This window comes from Scatophagus argus, chromosome 16, assembly GCF_020382885.2.
Source record: "Scatophagus argus isolate fScaArg1 chromosome 16, fScaArg1.pri, whole genome shotgun sequence".
In the NCBI taxonomy this organism is placed as follows: domain Eukaryota; kingdom Metazoa; phylum Chordata; class Actinopteri; family Scatophagidae; genus Scatophagus; species Scatophagus argus.
In genome coordinates, this window is record NC_058508.1 from 8,999,620 (window position 1) to 9,020,047 (window position 20,428).

Genomic DNA, 20,428 nt, shown 5'->3' on the forward strand with positions numbered 1-20,428 from the left:
ATAACAACAATAAGGGATTATAGTATCACAGAAAAAATTCAAGCATGTATGAAATGGGTCCACTACAGGCCCAATATGTTTGATGTCTCAGGGACTAGCGGGTTTAATTGTGCTTCCTGTTATATTGTTGTCTCTAATATGACACATTACTCCCCCTTTGGATGAGGAATCAACCCAGGTGCAAAATGTTATGTTTAGAAGGAGATCCTGACTCTTTGGAGTCTCTTGTAAAAAAAATATTGACTTACTTTCTTGCCAGCTATGTTTGACTAGATATTCTTGGACATAGAAATAGAAAAACAAAAAGCTCATGTCTGACCTGTGCCATCCAGAGTATATCCTCTGCAGTCTGCGTGTGAGCTTGCGATAAAGGTGACTGATGTAACGCAGCATCTCCTCATAGCACGAGCCCGGTTCGCTGTAACTGGCGAGCGTGGAGTCGTTGGACATGTAGCGAGCACGCTGCTCCCTCATGAGAGCGTTCTCCCTTTGCTTCGTCTCGGAGAACTGCGTGGCGATGACCACGAGGCACAAGTTGATCATGAAGAAAGAGCCCACCTGTTTGGGGAGGTAAAGAATAATTCGAGTGATAAAACGGTTCTGTAAAAGTACTCTCATATATGTGAGTGAAACCTTTCATCTTGCTGTTAAAATATTAACATTATTTTATATGAGGAGCAACGCAGTGTTGATGTCATCCCCCCTCAAGATATTAATAAAACACTGTGTAAACAGGAAACCACATTAAGGCTTATATATTACAAAAAAGCGGCCTGTTTGGCCAGACACTGGGTTGATTAAAAAAACGACTTTGTTTTTATCACTAATTACAAATTCTGATTTAAATTGTGCTATGATAATGGGGCCTTGGCAGGAAGTTAGAAATATCTATCAAGTCAATAAAGAAAAGTCTATTTTATGTGCCATTACTGTGCGTTACCGGAAGAGCACTTTCTCCATCTTTTTTACTGATGTTTTCAGTTATATTAATTTCTGCCTCACTCATTTTCTATATGAATCATTTTGTTTTTCCTTTGAGCCTCCCTCCAGTTCGTTCTCTCCTGCTAACTCCTTCCTCTCTCTCTCTCTCTCTCTCTCCTTCTTGCTCTTTTCAGAATGCATAATAAGCACTTTTACATCAAACGACAGGCAGGCAGCGAGCTCATACAGCATTGTAAAATACAGCCGAAGCTGGGATCTTTGAAAACCCCCACAACAGCATGATGAGAGCAAAATTATACACGATAACAAGTCCTCAAGTTTCAACAGAGGGAGGTTATGCTTCAAAGGTTATTCTGGTTCTCCAACGCAGGAGTGAAAAGCAAGTACACAAAGATATCTTTCAAGAGCAACACATCACACATATTTGTTGAACACCATAAATCCACAATACTGCAGACTGTGTAGAGCTGTAAGGTAAGGAGCAGTATTAAAGAAATAGCTCTGAGTTCAGAGTGGTTCTGTTGCTACGTTTTCTAAAACAGAGCACATAAACAGTTTGTTATGGGAGTAGTAGATTGAAATATAATGACAAACATAACTTCACATTCTGAACAACTTTTCACTGGCAATTCATGTGCAAAATGCCGTTTTTTCATTTGCTTGAGTCACATTCAATTAATACCCATGTTGATCCATGAAAGTCTGTGCCAGATATTTTGGATCCAATCAAAAGTGTTTTTTTTTTTTTATGAATTTTGTTTCTATTTTGGAGCTTGATTTCTGAGGCTTAGCAACACACTCTGCTAAAAGATTAACTAAAAAATAAATATAAAAGGGTACTTACAATAATGAGCAGTATAAAATATATAAAATTGTAGAAGGAGTGAGCATCCATGACATAGTACATGATATCTACCCATCCTTCCAGTGTGATGACCTGGGGGTGGAGAAAAAAGGACACAGAGAGATGGAAAGGGAGACACTGTATTATAATGAGCAGGGAAATAGAAAAACATTCCTCCATAGCTCTGCCTGTTGTTTTTTTCTTCAAAAACATATGACAAACACACCCACGTATGCACACACAAAACTGTGCACACGGGCATCCAAAGCACGCAGTGCTCGGATGCAGTGCATTCCCAATTCTGTTTCTAATGGATATTCCTCAGAAGAAAGCCTGTGGTGTCCCTCCAACTTCTTCTATGTGCGTGTGTGTGTGGGTGGGTGAGTGTGTGTGTGTGTGTGTGAGTGTGCCAGGGCACCGATGCGGCTCTTTCATGTGGCCACTATGCTTAATGAACAGTGGAGATGCCGAAACGTGAAAGCAATGGCTCAGCTCAGCCAAGCCAATAATACGCTCACACCTCAACATTTACACCTCAGCTGGCATAACACGTTACAGATGCCAGCACACATGCAACAATGACACAAGCAAACACACACTAAACACTAAAGTGTCTGAACACTGTCCTCATGTACACACACACACACACACACACACAGACCCAGGGGAGACTAATCCGCTCTCTCATGGAATGCTCTCCTTGCACCAGATTAACACAAGAGCCGAGGATTCTCTTTCCAAGATTAAACACACTTGTAATCATTATGCATCTTTTTATCCTACAGAAACAGATAGAGTACAAAGCCATCAAGCAAACAAAATACATATTTAGGTGAATTAATATTCTGGCAGCTAATATAACAACTAGAATGCAAGAGAACCAAGCAGCTATCCATTCATACAAATCAACAAGAACTGGAATTTTTGTGTTTATTGCAAATAAAACCACACATTCACGAAGGACCATCAACGCTTGAGCAGCAACTGTTGCTATAAATCATCTCTGTCAAGCAATGTTGTGAAAGTTAATTATATAGATCGCTGACGTTAATTATATAAGAGAGGCGTCAAAGGCGACAACCTCAACAAATCACTAATTCCCAGGCCATCCCCTTCCTCAGTTTGTGACCCACCTTCAGAGATAAGACACCGGAGATCGGAGGTCAGAGATCAGGGATCAGGGATCAGGGATCAGAGCTAGCAAATCACCACATCCTGTAATTCATGAGTACATGACATACATGTGGAGTAGAGAGCACGTCCTCAGCTGTCACTGGAGAATAACTTAACCTGCACATTGTTTTTAAACCCTAATGGACAGTCTGGCAAAGCAGGTGTGTGTGTGTGTGTGGTCAACAGTCATTAACCTGTAGGTAGGTGTTAACATTGTCCTGATAGCCCTAAGATGCCTGCTCTCTTCCAGTCATCCTTTATCTCTCTACTCAGCCTCCTCTTCATGTCACCTCTTCTTCTTTCTCACCTTTTCCGCTCTTATTCTTCTTACTCTTACTAATCTGTTTTTATCAGGCTTTGAGTGACATCCTCCTTTAAAATTAACTGACACCACATACTACCGGATTCTAGTATGAGCCTTGACGCCATGAAAAAGAGAAAAAAGAAAAAAAAAAACCAAGTAGTAAACTAGTGGAACTAACTAACCTAAACAAACCTAACTTCTTAAAGATGGCTACATTGTATAATTAGCAAAATTGGAGATACTTTCAATTTCAGTCAACAAAGGGAAGGGGAAGCTGCCATGCTATATTTGGCATATGGAGAAACCCTTTGCAGGACCCAGCATGACATGTTAACAGCTTGTTGTGCTCTGCAGGAGTCCCAGGGTATCTCTGAATTAACTCAATTTGGAACCAAGGGCTGAAATGTTTTCAAAATCCCGCACTGACATATATAATTCATGGTCCTTATATTTACAGACACTGACAGAATAAAGCTGTAGATTGGGATAACAAGCCACAAAGCTCATTGAGCATTCAAAATAGCCCTATATTTTATGTTTTTCAACATACTCTCTCGCTTTCTCCCGCTGTATCTCAACCACTGCTTTATCCTCTCTCACTTTGGCTCTCACTGTTCCTATTCCTGTGTCCATCCACCTTTCAAATAGTCTGTGCAATGTTTAAATTGTTTTGCCAGGTGATCAATGCCTGTGCCATCGTTAGTGTAAATGTTTCTATAACTACATGCCATTTATCTCGCATGCATTACATGTATCACATATCTTGAAACTTTTCTCTGTTATGATCACAGATTTTAAACACACATAGTAAGAACCAGATGATACAAACTTCAGCTTTAAATTTCTTCTTCTCATTCCTGCTACACACGAATGTTACAGGCAGCAGCCAAACTAATCGTATCCAAGATTCAAATTGATGCTTGCTAAACAATCACAAAAGAAAAAAAAATCAGCAAAATCCAATCTTTAAGCCTCTGACTGTGAGCTGAAACCACACCCACTCACTCACTCACACACACACACACACACACACACTCACCGAAAAGTGAGTATGGATGTCCTTGTGCGCCTTTGTGCTGTTTGGGGTAATTTGAAGGTAAGACTCTATTTTGAGAAAGTAATGTTGTGCAGTCTATTAGACACGCAGTCAGATCTATCGTTACATCCTGGACAGATCTATTAAAAGAGCTGGAATCATATCACAACAGCACAGACACTGTTAGCACAAAGAGTGTGATAGGGAAAAGCCTGTCACGGCTCCTGGGGGAGCTGGAATCAGCAAGAGAGAAAAAGAAAAATAGATTTTCACAACCAGCGAGTGGGGGGAGAAACAGTTTTCATGACACATGGCCTCTGATGGCCGGAGTGGAGAAATTTCTAAAAAAAGGCCATTTTGAAATTTTAACACACCTGAAAAAAAAAAAAAGGTTTACAAATTTTTTGACTGATGACTGATTTGTATATGCAAACAAAGAGCATTTATACTGGCTCGCGGTGTGGCATCAGCTCAGCATCATTGCTTTGTTGGTAAACCCTTAATTATACCAGTTAATGCATGCAATAGCAGCTTGTGTTTATCCTCATATATATATAGAACAATCTCCTTGATAGCTTTAGTTTTTAGAAACTCATCTCACGTCCCACTGGGCTTTCAGCCCAAAGGGGCCTATAAAACCATGAAAAGTCACTTCTTACTTTTAGGAAATTGTAAGCTCACAGTCTAGTCGGACATATTATGTTCACAAGCCATGCTTTCTATCAAAGTTAACTTATGACACACGACTTCTTTCTGCATGACTGGAACCAAATGTAGCTCACTGTTTCTCAGTGAGATGATTATGAAGGAAGATCTCTCTTCACTACTCTCTCATCTTTCACCACATCCATCTCAACTCAAGTCTTTAAATTAAAATCTGGATATAAATTCTTAACACCCTGCTCTCCATGCTTTGCCTACACATACAAATCTGCACATTAATCCCATCTCACCTGGAATATGGCTATCCAGGCGTAGCCGATGTTGTCGAAATTGACAGCTCCCTTGTGAGGGTTCAGGTCCCCAGGGCGACACACATTATAGTACTGGTTCCAGTTAACACAGCCGTTAACACTGGCCCCACCCACCACAGAGGCTGATCCAATCAGAGCTGAACTTTGGTGGGAAGCAGCCAATGAGCACTCTTCCCCGCCCTCTGTGTGTGCCGGCACATCATGGCAGCGCAGCATCCCGTTCTCACGGGCGGCCGAACAGATGAATGGGCTGTCTTCACCTTCCTCGGACATGTAGTAAGGACTTATGGACAAGTTGTACATTCTGGATTGACAAAGCATAACAAAAACAGATGACTACTTTGTTACGATCTATTGACACATTTAGCTTTTAGACAACTCAATAGCCTTTTTAGCTGTTTGGATGCTTCTTTGCTTTTGCTGCTTGTTCTATAGTAGGTTGTATTAGCAATATACTTTATATACATTGAAAACTGACTGATTGCTGTTTTGTGAGGAATGAAGCAGTCCTTTGAAATCAGTCAGGAATGGGTTTGTCATCATCGAAAAGTGCAAAAGTTCAAAAGTGCTTGTAAAAAAAAAAAGAAAAATAAACAAATCCTCCTCAAGACCTTGACTGCAAAAGATAAAACCATCTGGCTCCTCTCAGAAAACTGCATTACTCGCACTGAAAATAAGCACGATCAGATTATCCTTAGCGTCATTTAAGGTGAGCTCCCACATAGAAAGCTGGTTTAGATGTTAACTAACAGTGTAATCAGTGAGAGCAGATGTATAACTCAACAGGCATGCATGTGATCACAGATGTTATCTTTGAATTTGCCACAAAACACCTCCAGCAACAACCACCAACTAGTACTCCCACATTATTTTCTCACTGCATCAACACTGTGTTCTCTTCTTCCACAGCATATCAGTGATTTCCATTGTAATAAGAAATCTTCTGAACAACATAATAATGGGGTGGATTAACATTCTGTCTTACAATTGCTCAGTATATAAAAAAAAAACCAAAAACAAACTACAGCTGCAACCAAGAGTCTTATGCATTTAACGCATCTTTACTGGAGGCTGTGAACAGCGTAACTGCTCACTTCTGTCTTAACTGTCATGAAGTTATGGCTACAATCATCACTGTAGTCTAAACTGCAGCTTGTTATTTAACAGGAGCCTGAGGAGCTTTTGCAGCCTGTAATCCCTTGGAGACAAATCTCTATCATCAGATCTTTTTATTTTAATCTTTGTTGCCTTGGTCGAAGCTGTCTCTATCCAGTCAATTCTCTTCCTCAAACAGTTAGAGTTTATAACGGGGAATTCACACTCACTCCGTCTCATTTTGGCTACAACATCCTCATCCTATCCACTCCACCTGTGTTTGTGCATTTGTATGTAGGCTTTGTCAAACAAGAGCTATCACAAAGTGGGGAGTGGAAGTGGCCCCTTCATCAGTGTGTCTGCACTGGTGTTCACTGCTTGAATGAAAAATAGAGGAATAGAAAATGTGAATTTGTTCTTGCTACATTCTCCCTACACAGACAGATGTCACTGAGTATGTAGGATGAGGGAAATAATCAATGAAAAAACCTGAATGACTTTTTCTTTTAATTTGAATTTGCAAGCCTTACTTAAAAAGAGAAAACATCATCTAGCACATGGTTATTACTCTGAAGATAATTTGCCTTTAAAGTGAGACAGAAAAATCTGAGCGAGCAAGGCATCTATCAGTATCAGCGCCGACAGCTGCTGGTAGAAAGTGGTGAGCGCATCCTACAGTTTACCTGCATATTTATATCCTCCCCTTTAAAGTGGAGAGCCCTCCACAACAGTGAAAGCGCCTTTATGCGGGGTGACATTCACTCTTTGACTACTAGTGGGAAGCGACCAGTTTGGGAAAGAATCTCACTCTTTATGTTGAGTATCGAGTGGTTTACTCTCTTTATGCCTCAGCCATTTCTGTCTAACAGAACATGTTAGCTTCCTTTTGATCTCTGAAAACTAAACTAGTAAGAGCTAATGCACATGCTATGCTGCATTGCATAGTCTGGCTTCATGTTGTACTGGAAGTCAGACAACTGTTTGTTCTGTGAGAGAAAACACAGCGACCTTGGCCATGAAATATTAAAGTGCTGTGCTCTCTTTCTGTCATTCTCTCTCACACACAGGAAGGATTCAACAATATTAACTCTGGTACAATTTGTACCATTACATCAAAAACAGAATTATTTTAAGGATGTCTAAGGGACAGTTTTGGCTTCCTGAGGTTGTGGACACTGAAGAAGTTTTTCTTTCTCCTTTGTAAAATTTAAGCATCTACTCTGTCACAAGATAAACCTTAGAGAACAGGTTTATTTAATGATTTCATAATGTGCACTTTGTAGATGGAAATGCAGTTTTTTCTGTCTGTCATGTTAACAAAGTGTGCATCTTGACTGAATTTTCTCTATTTTGGGTCAGTCCCCATGTAGTTGCCCATTTTGCCAGCCCAGAACAGGAGCGATCACAGCCTCTGGGGCTGACAGAGGCCTGTTTGACGATATGGGACACAGTATAAAGGTGATTTACAGTGGTTTTGAGTGTACATGGTGGAGGCAGTGCTGGTCACCAAATGGATGTGGAGAACAGCAATTGCAGAGCAGAATGAATGGTATTCCATTTCTGAGAGGAGATTCAATATTTATTGCAACTACCCTGAATGGAGTGTATTTGACTAATCTTTGTTTTGCCGAAAAAGAACTCAGATCTTATTCTCACCAATCTAACACAGATTCGACCATGGTCTCAAAGAGGCAATTTCTAGGGGTCATTTTTTGGTACTTCCAGCCCAAAAGAAAAGGAGGAAATGCAAACATTTAAGCAAATTCCTTACGTTCTGATGTCCTCTCCCAGGAAGCAGCGGTTGCGCAGTAGCCCCGCCCACAGCTGGACTCCCACAATGCCAAAAATGAAAAAGACAAAGAAGCAGAGGAGAAGCACATTTCCCAGCATGGGCAGTGTGTCCAACAGCAGCGTCACCAAGATGCGCATACCTGCATGGTGGGACACAAAAAGTACAGATGTCTCACATGCATGAGCACATACACGTTTAAAGTTCACATACATAAATGACTGTTGAGTTCTGCATGTGGCATAGCAGCCAGCCTTTTACTTGCCCTCTGGTTACCATGAAACCTGACAACCTTTATTGATTTTGTGAGCATGGAACCTGCAACTTCATCCCCACAGCCAATATGATTACAAGTGATGACAATACTGAAAGTGACAGTTTGACGTTATTTTATCCTCTGGGATTTGAATTCACAGCTTCCCTGTGGCTAGTATTATCTAACCACATGCATTCAGCATCCATCTCGAGTTGTCAGATGTGTTTAGCATCAGCAGAGTCAGAAATCCAGTCCCTGAGGTCTTCACAATGTGTTCCCTCCCCTTTTGCTTATATCACAGCTTTGTCACATTGACCGCACTTACAGTATGACAGTTACACAGTGTCCCAGTTGCTTTTGACCATAGCAATACTAGCTAAACTTTCGTAACTCTAAAATTTAATCTCCAGACTGTTTGCGCTGTGCAATTGCAGGAGAAAGTTGTTTTTGAATCCATCTGGTGAAAAAAAAAAAAAAAAAAAACGCTCTGATGTGTTTTATCAGAATGGGCCTCAACTGCACTGAGCTCGCTAGTTAATTATGTATTCTAATTAAATTTAGTTCCAGAAGCAAAATACTATCAAAGTCCATTTCCACTAAGTGAAATAACACTCACGCTATTCTCCAGAAGAGTATCATTAATTATTTATGCATGTTTGGAGGCACAGATAAGCAAAATATGGATAATATTGTTTTTCTTCTTTCTTTTCTCCACTAGCAATAATTTCAGAAAAACAGTGAAAATTCTATTGGAGCCTTTACAAGACAAGATTTCTACCTACTGCTGTCTGTTTAGTGGAGACAATAAAGTAAATACTGGACATAAAATTAACAAGATCTTCACAACAACATCTTCTTTTTTACAAGTACAGAAAATGTCATGAGGTTGGATTTTGACGTTAATTGTCCTCTCTCAGGGGGGCATTTAGTGTTCTTCATCTTATTTGTCTTTGTCAACATGTGCTTCTGTGTATGCTCATGACCCACAAAGCTGTTGTCCAAAACATATTTTTAAATACTGGCACAGCATTACATGTTCTGTAATGGATTTTTGGTAGTGAATGCGACATAAAAATCTACTGTAAAAAGTCCTTCCATCATTAATCAATCCATTCAGTCATCCATCCCTCCTTCCTTAATGACTGACAGACTCACCATTCCACAACATTAAAACAGAGGAGTTATTGATTAAATGCCCAGTTTAAATTATTGCCTGATCATTTATCTGTCTCATATTATTTTGTGTTGCTACTGAGGTATCCAGTTTTAACATACCTGCCTTTTATATCTGTTCTCTTTTGCTGTTTCCTGTTTCTCAAAATAAAGCTTATGTAAGGGCAGGGGGTAAAATGAGAAAACCTTGCACACACTTGCACGATGAAGTGTGCACGATATTTCTCATAATACTGAATAAAAGACTGCATCTGTGTTCACGCTTGAGGTCGACAGCAATACTCCAGAGAGAGTACTGCATACAGCACATGGAAATATACACATACACGCGAGTAAACAGTACACAGATGCCTTACTATAGAGGCAACTGTGTGCAGTGAAGTCTGCTCAGCAAACACAAACATTTCACAGCACTGACATCCCCTAAGCAGAATACTAATGGATTCTCCATACACCATTTTGTGATGGGAATATTATTGAATTTCAGAACAAACGTTTTAGAACAAAGGGACGAAGGGAAAAACAGGCAATCTAGACTGATACTGCGGTCGCTCCCAGAGATACAAGGCACTCTAATAATAATACCACAGGCTTATTATGAAATAAAGAATCTCTCCAAAATACATATAATGTAGTATACTGTAAGTAGAGTGGTGACTAAATGTAGCATTACCGGGGTTATATTGATCTCTGATATCTGATATGGGCGACGATGTGATCTTGAAGTGGTAAATAGTAAAACATTACCCTGTTTGTCGCTCATTAACCATGACCAACAAATATTCAGTATTTGTACCATAAGTTGTTCCAGTACTTAAAACAATCTGCCAGCAAACTTTGGCAACATTAGCATACAAAGACTGTTAGCTGGATGAGTTAGCATGAATCAGCAGTGACTGCAGTGTTTTGGAGCACAAACATGTTAAATGGTAAGCTACATATTCATACAGGCAGGGTTCAACACTGTGGCTCTGACAGGCCGGTATGGATGCTGATAACACCTGCCATAACGGTTATATGGAAGTTGCAAAATCTGGCAGATCTATAGAGTCTGTGCTTGAAAAAGTAAGAAACAAATTATTCCAAATATATCTTTTGAACTATTAGTGTCTGTGCTCTCCTGATGGTATAGATGAGTGTATGCACTGTGTCCTGAGCCTTTCAGCAATTTTAAAAAATTGGCTAATACTGTTGCTTATTCAATATTTATGTCTTTTAGCTGCCTTTAATAAACACCAGTTCCCATAAGCCCAAGACATTCAGAGGCTCAATGTCCTCACTCAACAGAGGAGACACGTCCATGTGTGGGACGAGGTGTCATGGCTAGTTAAGACATGTCCTTAACAGCAGGATGAAGAGGACAGAACACTGTAGACATTTTTCAGATATTTTATCTTATAACAAGAGATTTGAAAAAATACCCAACAATTTTGGTGAGCTTAGCTTGCTGTCATTTGCACATGATTTAATGAAGGTAAACACCATAGCAGAGCCACGTGTAACGGCAAGGAATGCAATAACACCATGGTCTAACAGTGCACATGCTGCCGATTTGTCAACACACGTGTCCTGCTGCCTTCAGATTTCTGCAGGGGTTTAATGAACTGAAGGAGAAGCTTGTCAAACAGTGTAAAGCAGCTGTGCACAGCAGATACTATAGGGATCGCTCATATTGATTGTTAATAAGACAGATTCACCAATGTTTCCACTTTAATCACATCACATTAGTTCATTTAAGAGTGTTTAATTAAAATGGTTTATTTACATTTTGAGCATTATTTCTCACTTATGCGCATTTGCTCTGCACTTGTTGTTGCACTGCCATGAAAATATAGAGTCCAGTGTGGTGCTCACCGTATCCAGGCTACAGCACAAAAACACATAAACATCTGTCTAGCACTGGAGGCTTCCCATCCACTTAAGCAGAAAGAAAAACAGAGAGACTGAGTGATAGCCAAACGGTTAGAGACAAACAGAGACGCCGAGAAGAAAAATTTTAACCTGGCTGTTAGCCTGGCTGGACTGGATCCACAAACACTCCATCTCTGATCACAAATCAGATGAAAAAGAAAAGATGAGATGGACTATAAAAGAGATAAAGTAAAAATAATAAAACAGAAAACAATGAAGGAAGAGAGCTGGTGTTTAGCACCTCAGGGTCTCTTCGAATTCATGTACCTGTGAGTCTCTGGGGTATGTTTGTGTGTGTCTCTATCGAAACTGACCTTGAGTTTCCAGCCCCAAGTAATACCTTTCATTGTCACCCTCATTGCACTTTTCTCCATCTCCCTCCCTGTGTCAGACCCTTCGGGGAGCAACGGAAAACTTGTTACAATAATACAAGTTTTACCTCATCTTGTCCTCGGCTGTAACGATTGCTTCTCAGGGCTGCTGTTAGCTTGACGATAAGGTTAATGTTACATTTTCAGTCCTCACAGAGGTAGAACAAAACAATGAATGTGTACATGTGTGTCCATGTGTGTGAGAGACTGTTTGTGCTGATAGCCTGAGAGAAACAGACAACCTGCCATGTTTTATGATAGTGTTTGGGTTATGTTCAGTGTCTAATGCAAACCAACCCACACACACACACATACTAACACTGACTTCCTGGAGGCTTAACCGCCATCTAACCATAACAATAAACATTACTTGCCTAATCCTAATTTACCTTAACCTAACCCTAACCTCAGCCTAACCTTAAAGCAAGTCTTCACCCTAATATCTAATGATTTATGTTGTGAGGACTTGCGTTTCGACCCCATAAGTAAGGCGGGTCCTCACAATGTGACTGTGTAAACAGATTTTTGTCTCTACAACTACAGGAATACACGTACACACACTCACACATACACAAACTTGTGCATAACATCATCATTGGCATTGGAGAATCTTAGGTCACCCTCTGTCACATGCTAACATCTGGCTTTTTCTGGGAAAGTGGGGTATTCATTCAAATACACATATATACACACACACACACACAGTAAGACAGCCAGACAGCCAGACAGCATCCAGACATCTATTACACAACATGCTTAGTCAATACAGTATAAATACCATCCATGTACCGATAATACCCCCACATGGTTTCTCCACTGTTGTGAGAATAGATTTTTTTTTATAAGAATTTGTGCTTTATAAACAATAAATTCTGTTTAGCTGGTTAAAATATTTAACAGGTTGAAATGAGAGCTTTGTTTTGAAGAGAGGTGTATCAAATGAAATGGCTGCCAATAGTGGCAGCCTGAACCTGAAAAACAGCTTGGCCACTTGCCTAATGTATGCTGGTTAATAATCTTGTACGTTGTTATGACACCATTGTCTGGTGATCCTCTTTAGCTGTAGATTCATGGCCACTGCTGTCACACAGCTTTTAGGAGAATGACAAACTATGTGCAAGTTCTCTCTCAGCACTGGTGCAGTATTATATTATGTCTGGAAGTGAGACGAAAGCAAACAACACCTCGTGGGTAATCGGTCAGCTTACCGTTAAGTAGTGAGAATTAAGACACCACAATATGATATATTTTTTTTTCTGTTAAGTACTGCTTATTGTCAACTTGTTTAATGATAACAGGTGGCCAACATTACACCGCACATCATCACAAAAATCTTGGTTAAATGCATATGCCTCTTACACCCTGTGGAAAATTATAAATCCAATGCGAAAGTTTTGCGTATATTGAAAGAAATGAAAAATGTTCACAAAAATAGTAAAAAAAAAAACATAAAAAGGAGTCCCATCTCGTTAACCATATGTTGTACTAATGAGTATAGACAACATACAAACATGTTTCTCAACTTATTCCTTTTCAAACCTTGTCATCAGGGTGTTCAAACACGGACTTACTTGGTACCCTGTTGATGGCTCGCAGTGGCCTGAGCACTCGGACGGTACGGATGGCTGACAGACTGGCATTATGGCCATCCAGAGAATATTCCATCACTCTGCAAAAACAGTCAGAGAAAGGCATGAAGACAGTTTTACTTTGTGTTCTGTATGTAAAATAGATTTGCACACACAAACAAAAGATATATCTACACAAAACAACAACTAGAAGACTAAGAACAATATAATGATGCTTATTAATGGCAGCTACCCACATAATTGCTGCACACATGACATTTAATTACATAGAGTCAGGAGCTCTTTTTCCTCTACACAGTCGGTATAGCAGCACCCAAACATCATAAATGTACAAGTAGGCTTGGTGTGTGACTGCTGGCTGCATGAGGAAAGTGTGTGTGTGTGTGGTCACACTGGCTCAGCACTTGGAGCGTGGGAGCATCTAAAGGGATGTCTGCTGCTGATTGGATCCTGTCCTCACCTCAACCTGCAGTATACAGGCATAGTACCCCCTGACTTAGGTGAAGCTGACAGCAAGAGTCACACGTTCTCCTCCAGGATCCAAATTAAAAATGTTGGTTCCTGATAAGTGCTGCTGAAGCTGAGGCTGCTCAGATTGTTGAATCGCTCTTCTCTCAGAAGAAGTAAAGTAGTAACTTTTTCTTTACATCTGCTCTTCTCTTACGCCTCTCTTTGTTTTCACTAGGTTCAATTTTCAACTTAAATCTGGAGGCTTTTGCTTGCCCTCACCCTATCACCCTGAAGGTAAATTTAAAGGTTTGACTGCAGTATTCTTACACTTCTGAACAAACTCATGCTTGTCTGACTTTATTTCCTGTTTAATAAAATGTTACTTAATGCTGAGCAGACTGCTAATATCAGGCTGCAGATGACAGAAAATGGAGCAATGTGTGGGGATGAGCAAAAGCATTGTGGGATACAAACCCTGCCATGACAATGACGAAGTCAAGCTGGTTCCACTTGTCACCAAGGTAACAATTAGAGCCAAAAATTCCCAGGGCCACCATCTTGATGACCATTTCTACAGCGAAGAAAGCAAATATACAGTCGTCCAATACCTGAAGAAACATGGTTGGGGGAGGGGGGGAGGGGACAAACATGCACAGAATTAATGTTTCACAAAGGCAACAATAACTAACTTTTTGTCAACAGAAGGTCAGATCCTTTGTAAGTTTCCCCATCAGTATGGAGAGACATTTTGGAACAATCTGGGGAAGCGCCAGTGGAACTTGTCTCAAAAGAAATCCTTCTCTCCATTAGTCTCATCCCAGCAGGGAATAACTCTGGCTTTGCATGGTTATGGCTGTGTCTCAATTAATTAGACATCTACCACAGTGGAAAAAAAAAAAAGTCTGTATTTGAACATAATGAGCACATCTCAGTGTGCCAAGAAGAAACAGTATACTGCAACAAGAGCATGTTGAAACAAATGAGACATAGGAGACAGTAGAAAGAAAGAAAGACATTTTGACCAAGAATATAGCATTTTAGGTTTGATGATTGTTATGGCTCTTCTACTCTCTTCACAACAACAGTTAGTTAGTTATCCAGCCTTATTTAAATATGTCATTGAGATTTTATAGAAACACACAAAACTTGCAATAATATAATGAGCTTATGGGCTGCACTTACAAGGCTGAGGGCATGACACTGACCTGTAGGATGCGGCACCACTCTGACTGGCAGCTGACGTCTTCACAGGGCTGGAACATCCCCAGAGTCACGCAGTTGAGCAGGATCACCAGCATGGATATGTGTTCGAACCACGTGCAGGAAGTGGTTAAGGTCAAAACTTATCAGATGTTTTTAAATCATTAATGATACAAGGTGTAGGATTATGTACTTAACATGTACAGTAGGAAGAATAAGCAAGCAAACACATCCTGTTGTTACATAGCACCGTTCGCCCCAGGTCTCACACAATGTCCTTCACAGAAAAGCAACTATTAAAGAATCAGATGGCCTTGAAAATGAAACAAAATGTTTTCAGTCTGCTGATGTTAATGTTGCACAACCAAAGCTGAACAGCTTTTTCGGTAGCAGGGCCGGCCACAGGTGCATGGAGGGCAGGCATGATCAGGTGCAAGCCACAAGCAGGAGCAACATGGTCTAAGCAGGCCAGCTGACCTTTTGCAGAGTGAGACAAGCAGTGATGCTTGCAGAATGGGAACTGGCTGAATCGGTGAGCAAAGGGAACAGAACACTTCCTTCTACTTTGTATCTACGTAGTCTCTTACACTGGAGGAACAAAACAGACCAATGTCTTGTTCTTCATTACAGCTGCCTGAAAGCGTGGATCCATGTGAAGTCCCAAATGGTTGCTCTCAATGAGTCATCTGTAGGCATGAAGGGGCATCCTTATAGATTCAGCTACTGCATCATAGAGACAAAAGTACTGGGACACACCTCTTTAGTATTGAATTCAGGTGTGGCATGGGGCTGTTTCTCAGGGGTTGGGCTGGGCCCCTTACTTCCAGTGAAGTGAAATCTCAATGCTTCAGCATAACAAGACATTCAGGGCAATGCTATGCTTCCAACTTTGTGGCAATTTGGGGAAGGCTCTTTTCTATTCCAGCATGACTGTGCTGGTTAATAAAAATATGGTTGGATGAGTTTGGTGTGGAAGAACTTGACTGGCCCTCACAGAGCCCTGACCTCAACCCCATCAAATACCTTTGGGATGAACTGGAATAGAGACTGCAAGGCCCCTCCCAAACTCCATGCCAATACTCATGCACTTGAGATGTCACCAAAGTAAACAAACACACTGGAAGCAGATGCCAATATAAAGTTCTGTGTGTCGAATGCACGAAATGGGTCTAATAATGACTCAGTGGGCATGGCGTTTTAGCTGTTAATCTGCTTACAAGCCTTTCACAATTGTTCACATACACATGTTGATGGGTCCATGTCTGCTGTATATCCTGTTGCTGACATATCAGTGACAGGAAACAAATCCTTCGGAAACAAAACTATACCACAACTAGAGATGGGGAATTTATAATTTGACATATTTATGGCAATGGATTGCTATCTGAAAGACACAAGTATGGCATACTATATATGTATTACAGTGCGTAGTATTCATGCAAATCTTTGGTGTGCCTGAGATTTTGTTCTGTGAAAACCTCTAACTTTATTGTCTCAAAGTGGATGCACAGTTTCAGGGGTAGTGACCTGACTAAAATAACATTTTGGAGTACTCTGCTGTTGATTTCTGTTGCATGTGTTATCCTTTCTTTATCCTTTTTGGACTACCAGTGAGCTTATCTGTTGAGGACAAAACAGCACAGAGGGCACTGTCAACAGAGGATTTTACAGCTTCTTTGTTCACATTGTAAGAGCTCCAAATATAATCTGTCTTTAAAGAACGTCTTAATAATGTGGCCCATTGGTGACTCAGTGCATCAACAGACATCTGATGGAAAGAGTTTCTATCTGCCTGGGTTTGTTTAGGGATTCCATTGGCGTAACCTGAGCGTAGCCACATGTGATCTTTTATGTGGACTAAAAGTGCCAAAATCCTAACTTTTATATTAAGTCTCAAATCTTCTAGAGATGCCCTGCACAGTCATTTAAAACAAAGAGATACTAATCATGACAACAAACATGGATGGGCACATTCTTGCTGCTATCAAATACAGAATGCATCAAAGTAGCACTGACATGTTTCAACATGATGTGATATTTAAGATATTCCTTTATCATGATGAGAAAACAATAACAGATACCAAGTAATCAATGAGAGCAAAGAGAATATGAGAAGAGCAGTTTTACATCATGTCTGCTTAACTCGCAAAAGGACATTCATGTTGCTTTTTTCCCTACTTTAGTTTGGCTTTTGTCCCTCATGCACACACACAGTAATCTGGTGTGTGCAGTGAGCTGCGGTACTGAAGTATTCCCAGGGTGAAGTACTGTTCTAATTAGAAAGGCAGTTAAAGTAGAAGACAAATGGTGATCACTCTCTTCTGCACTGCACACACACACAGAGTTGCAACAAAGCAGAACTGTAGAGACACATGTGTTGTACACAAATGACATGATAAGTGTGTAATGTGTAAGTCCCACACAAAAACAAGGGACTTACTGCCAGGGCAGAAGGACAGACGTTTGTATCGGAGACCTAAAACTTTTTTATTTTTCTCCAGCAGCTGTTTCCTACAGCCATGGCTACAAACATTCATTTATCCTTTACTGTACTGACAGCTGTGTTTTTTCCCATATCTTGAGCTAAATACATTGCTTAACTAAACCCTGGTGCATAATGCAGAACCACAATGATAATATTGAACTTCTGAACACATCTATACCAAGAAACCCATGAAAAAAACTATGACACTTTGCTTCTTGGGGCAATTTACTTCCCATGTGATCAGCAATAGACATAAAAAAGAGACTACTGTCAATGTCATGCAACTGCACGCTGAAAATGTATTTCAACATGTCTGGAGCTCCTGTAGATGTGAATAAAAATCAATTCAAAAAGCAATCAGGCGCTCAAGACTGAATACAAATGACAGAAATTAAATATCTCAATCAGACTGCAGTGGCAATACAAAAGCAACTTCCTGAATATGCATTTTATGTCTCAGAACAAAAATGTAAGAAAAATTGGCCTGTTCTCTTTGCTCTGCTCCCGCCCACATAACATCTATCATCTGTATGCCGGCCCATTTGCAAGTCTGACGGAGAATTTCCTGATCCCTGGCTGCCACTACTCACCTATGTCAGGAGGCTTAATTAACCAATCCTGACACATCTGCAATGTGCTCTGCCAAAATGCCACGTCTTTATTCTCTCCGCTGAGAAAGGCTTCCCTCTGTGCAGGGTAGTTAAAAATATGGATCTCCAAAAAGATAAGATATGTAGACTAATTAAAGCTTAACTTTATTAAGCTACTTTATATGCAGACCATGTCTATCCAGGGCTGCTATGCCTACCTGAGCATGAAACTTTTCATAATCTCATGTACTCACACCGCTTATCTCCTGTTTCTAACAAGTTGATGTGATGATATCGTGATATTGAGTAAAACTGGACTGTCAGTGTGTCAGGCTCCTATTGCTACACTATGCAACAGCTGGATATTCAAACAGAAGCAGTACTACCGAGGGAGGCAGGCACATCGAAAACCCTGCCACTTATCCTCTGCAGACACATTTAAAATGAATGACAGGAACAAATAAACCAGGGAGATCTGAGAAGTTAACATTTGAGAGGGTACAAGGTGCAAAATGATTGAATTCTACCAGGCAGTGTGAAATATGAGAGGTATGTTGGCTGGAAAGTCCAGTTCAGAGGCCATGTTCACACAGGAAGCAACAACACCTCTGAGACATGATGGCTGCTCACTGCGACGCATGTATCCAGTCTACAAATGAGCTTGATGTGTATTTATCTATTATATCGGTGTTAAACATGAACTGTAGTGCCCTCTGGGGACTAGCAATAAAGCAATGCTGATAGCATTGTGTTAAGTTACAATGTGTTGTTGTTGTGAGTATGAATACAAAGAGAAAAAAAAACACATTTTCAATCACTGGAAAATGCCTCAAGCCAGTCTGTCACTATGCATCTTTCAAACCAGACACACACACACTAATTCAAACAACCTAAGGTCGATCCTTCCTTCAGAGATGAAAGATTCAGTAATCTTCAGCAGAATTAAAATGAGAGATTTGAATATTCAGAGAATCTCTCTCTTTCTCTCGTGTTGCTCTGTGACTCCCTCTGCTCCGCTCTCTCTAATTCCTCTTTAATCTCCACAGTCAACACCTCCTGAGCCCCCTTCTGTCTTCAGCTCTCCCACACACGTACATTCATACACACACACACACACAGATGCATGCATGCATAGACACACACAAGTCCTCAAAGTAAAGCCAGTCTGTCGTTGCAAAGCGAGCGCAGCATACGCATTGATTTGCAGTAAACAGAAAACAACAAAGATCCTGGTGTTTTTAAACATTTTGTTTGCTCTCACTCATTCTCTCTCACACGAACTGAAATTCAGAAATAAAGTCATGTTTTCCCTATGCTGCTATGAGCTAGATCAAAGATAGCGTACATTGGTGGGTTATCCTCCTGCGGCAGAGACAAATCCAGCCCTTGCCCACAGTACCCCCCAGTTTCACTTGTTAAGGTCGATTTATGCCTCAGCATTGTGAGGGGGAGAAAAAAAAATGGTCTGTGTCGTGTCACACTGGATGTAGGGGGATTGTGGGTATTCATAAGTCTGATCCAACTGTCTTTATTTCCATATTACATTGATCATCTGTATATATAACAAGGCTCTGCACACACTAAAAATCACTGGGTCAGTACAGCACAGACGTATCACATAGGTCCACGCTTTACCTTTAGCTTTACCCAGAATGAACAGGATGTTATTTGCCCAAACTAGAATATGGTTGTTTTGAGTAAGTACTGATTGAGTATGATTATTACCTTAGAACTGTGTTATGTTTTGTTAGTTGTGGAAAACAATGTGCATACAACAAATTATTACTTTTTATTTTTTATTTTTTTCCACCAATTGAAGTGAATGGCTGCTCTTTGTTAAATAAAATTAGTCGACATAACAAGAGATGGGCAATTAAAAACAAAGCACTCTTCTGCCAGACCAGAGTTCCAAGATTACTTTTCTCGACCTTGACTACTATTTTTTAGTATTCTATCAATGGACACAATATTTGTTTACAAGAGCAATGTGGGGTCTTACTTAAGGGCAAGGGTAAATAAATGACATTATTTATCTTTTATGCATTCATAAGAGTATCTAAATAAACAAATGATAAGGTAGCCACACACATGCATGCACCACCAACTAACGAGAAACCAACTCTAGAAAATACTGGAAAGCATGCAAAAAAGACAGAGACATGGCACATCAATTACATTCATCTGTTACTGTATAATAGGTACTTTATGAGTCAGTGTTTATCTTTAGCCTCTGCTGTGCAAGTATC

General features: G+C 40.2%; 1 protein-coding gene across 3 annotated transcripts in view; it reads right to left on the bottom strand.

Moving 5' to 3' along the window:
- cacna1ha (calcium channel, voltage-dependent, T type, alpha 1H subunit a) overlaps positions 1-20,428 on the bottom strand; it is a 146,246-nt gene that overhangs the window by 39,046 nt on the left and 86,772 nt on the right. For 2 of the 3 annotated variants that reach the window (XM_046415589.1, XM_046415588.1), the window contains 7 exons: positions 15,113-15,224; positions 14,382-14,515; positions 13,440-13,537; positions 8,140-8,299; positions 5,253-5,577; positions 1,787-1,879; positions 320-558 (listed from right to left, as the gene is read on the bottom strand). In XM_046415589.1, the coding sequence (XP_046271545.1) occupies positions 320-558; positions 1,787-1,879; positions 5,253-5,577; positions 8,140-8,299; positions 13,440-13,537; positions 14,382-14,515; positions 15,113-15,224 (1,161 nt within the window). Of the gene's footprint in view, positions 1-319; positions 559-1,786; positions 1,880-5,252; positions 5,578-8,139; positions 8,300-11,811; positions 11,892-13,439; positions 13,538-14,381; positions 14,516-15,112; positions 15,225-20,428 lie in introns of those variants that run through there. The other variant, XM_046415590.1, reaches the window with a different exon arrangement.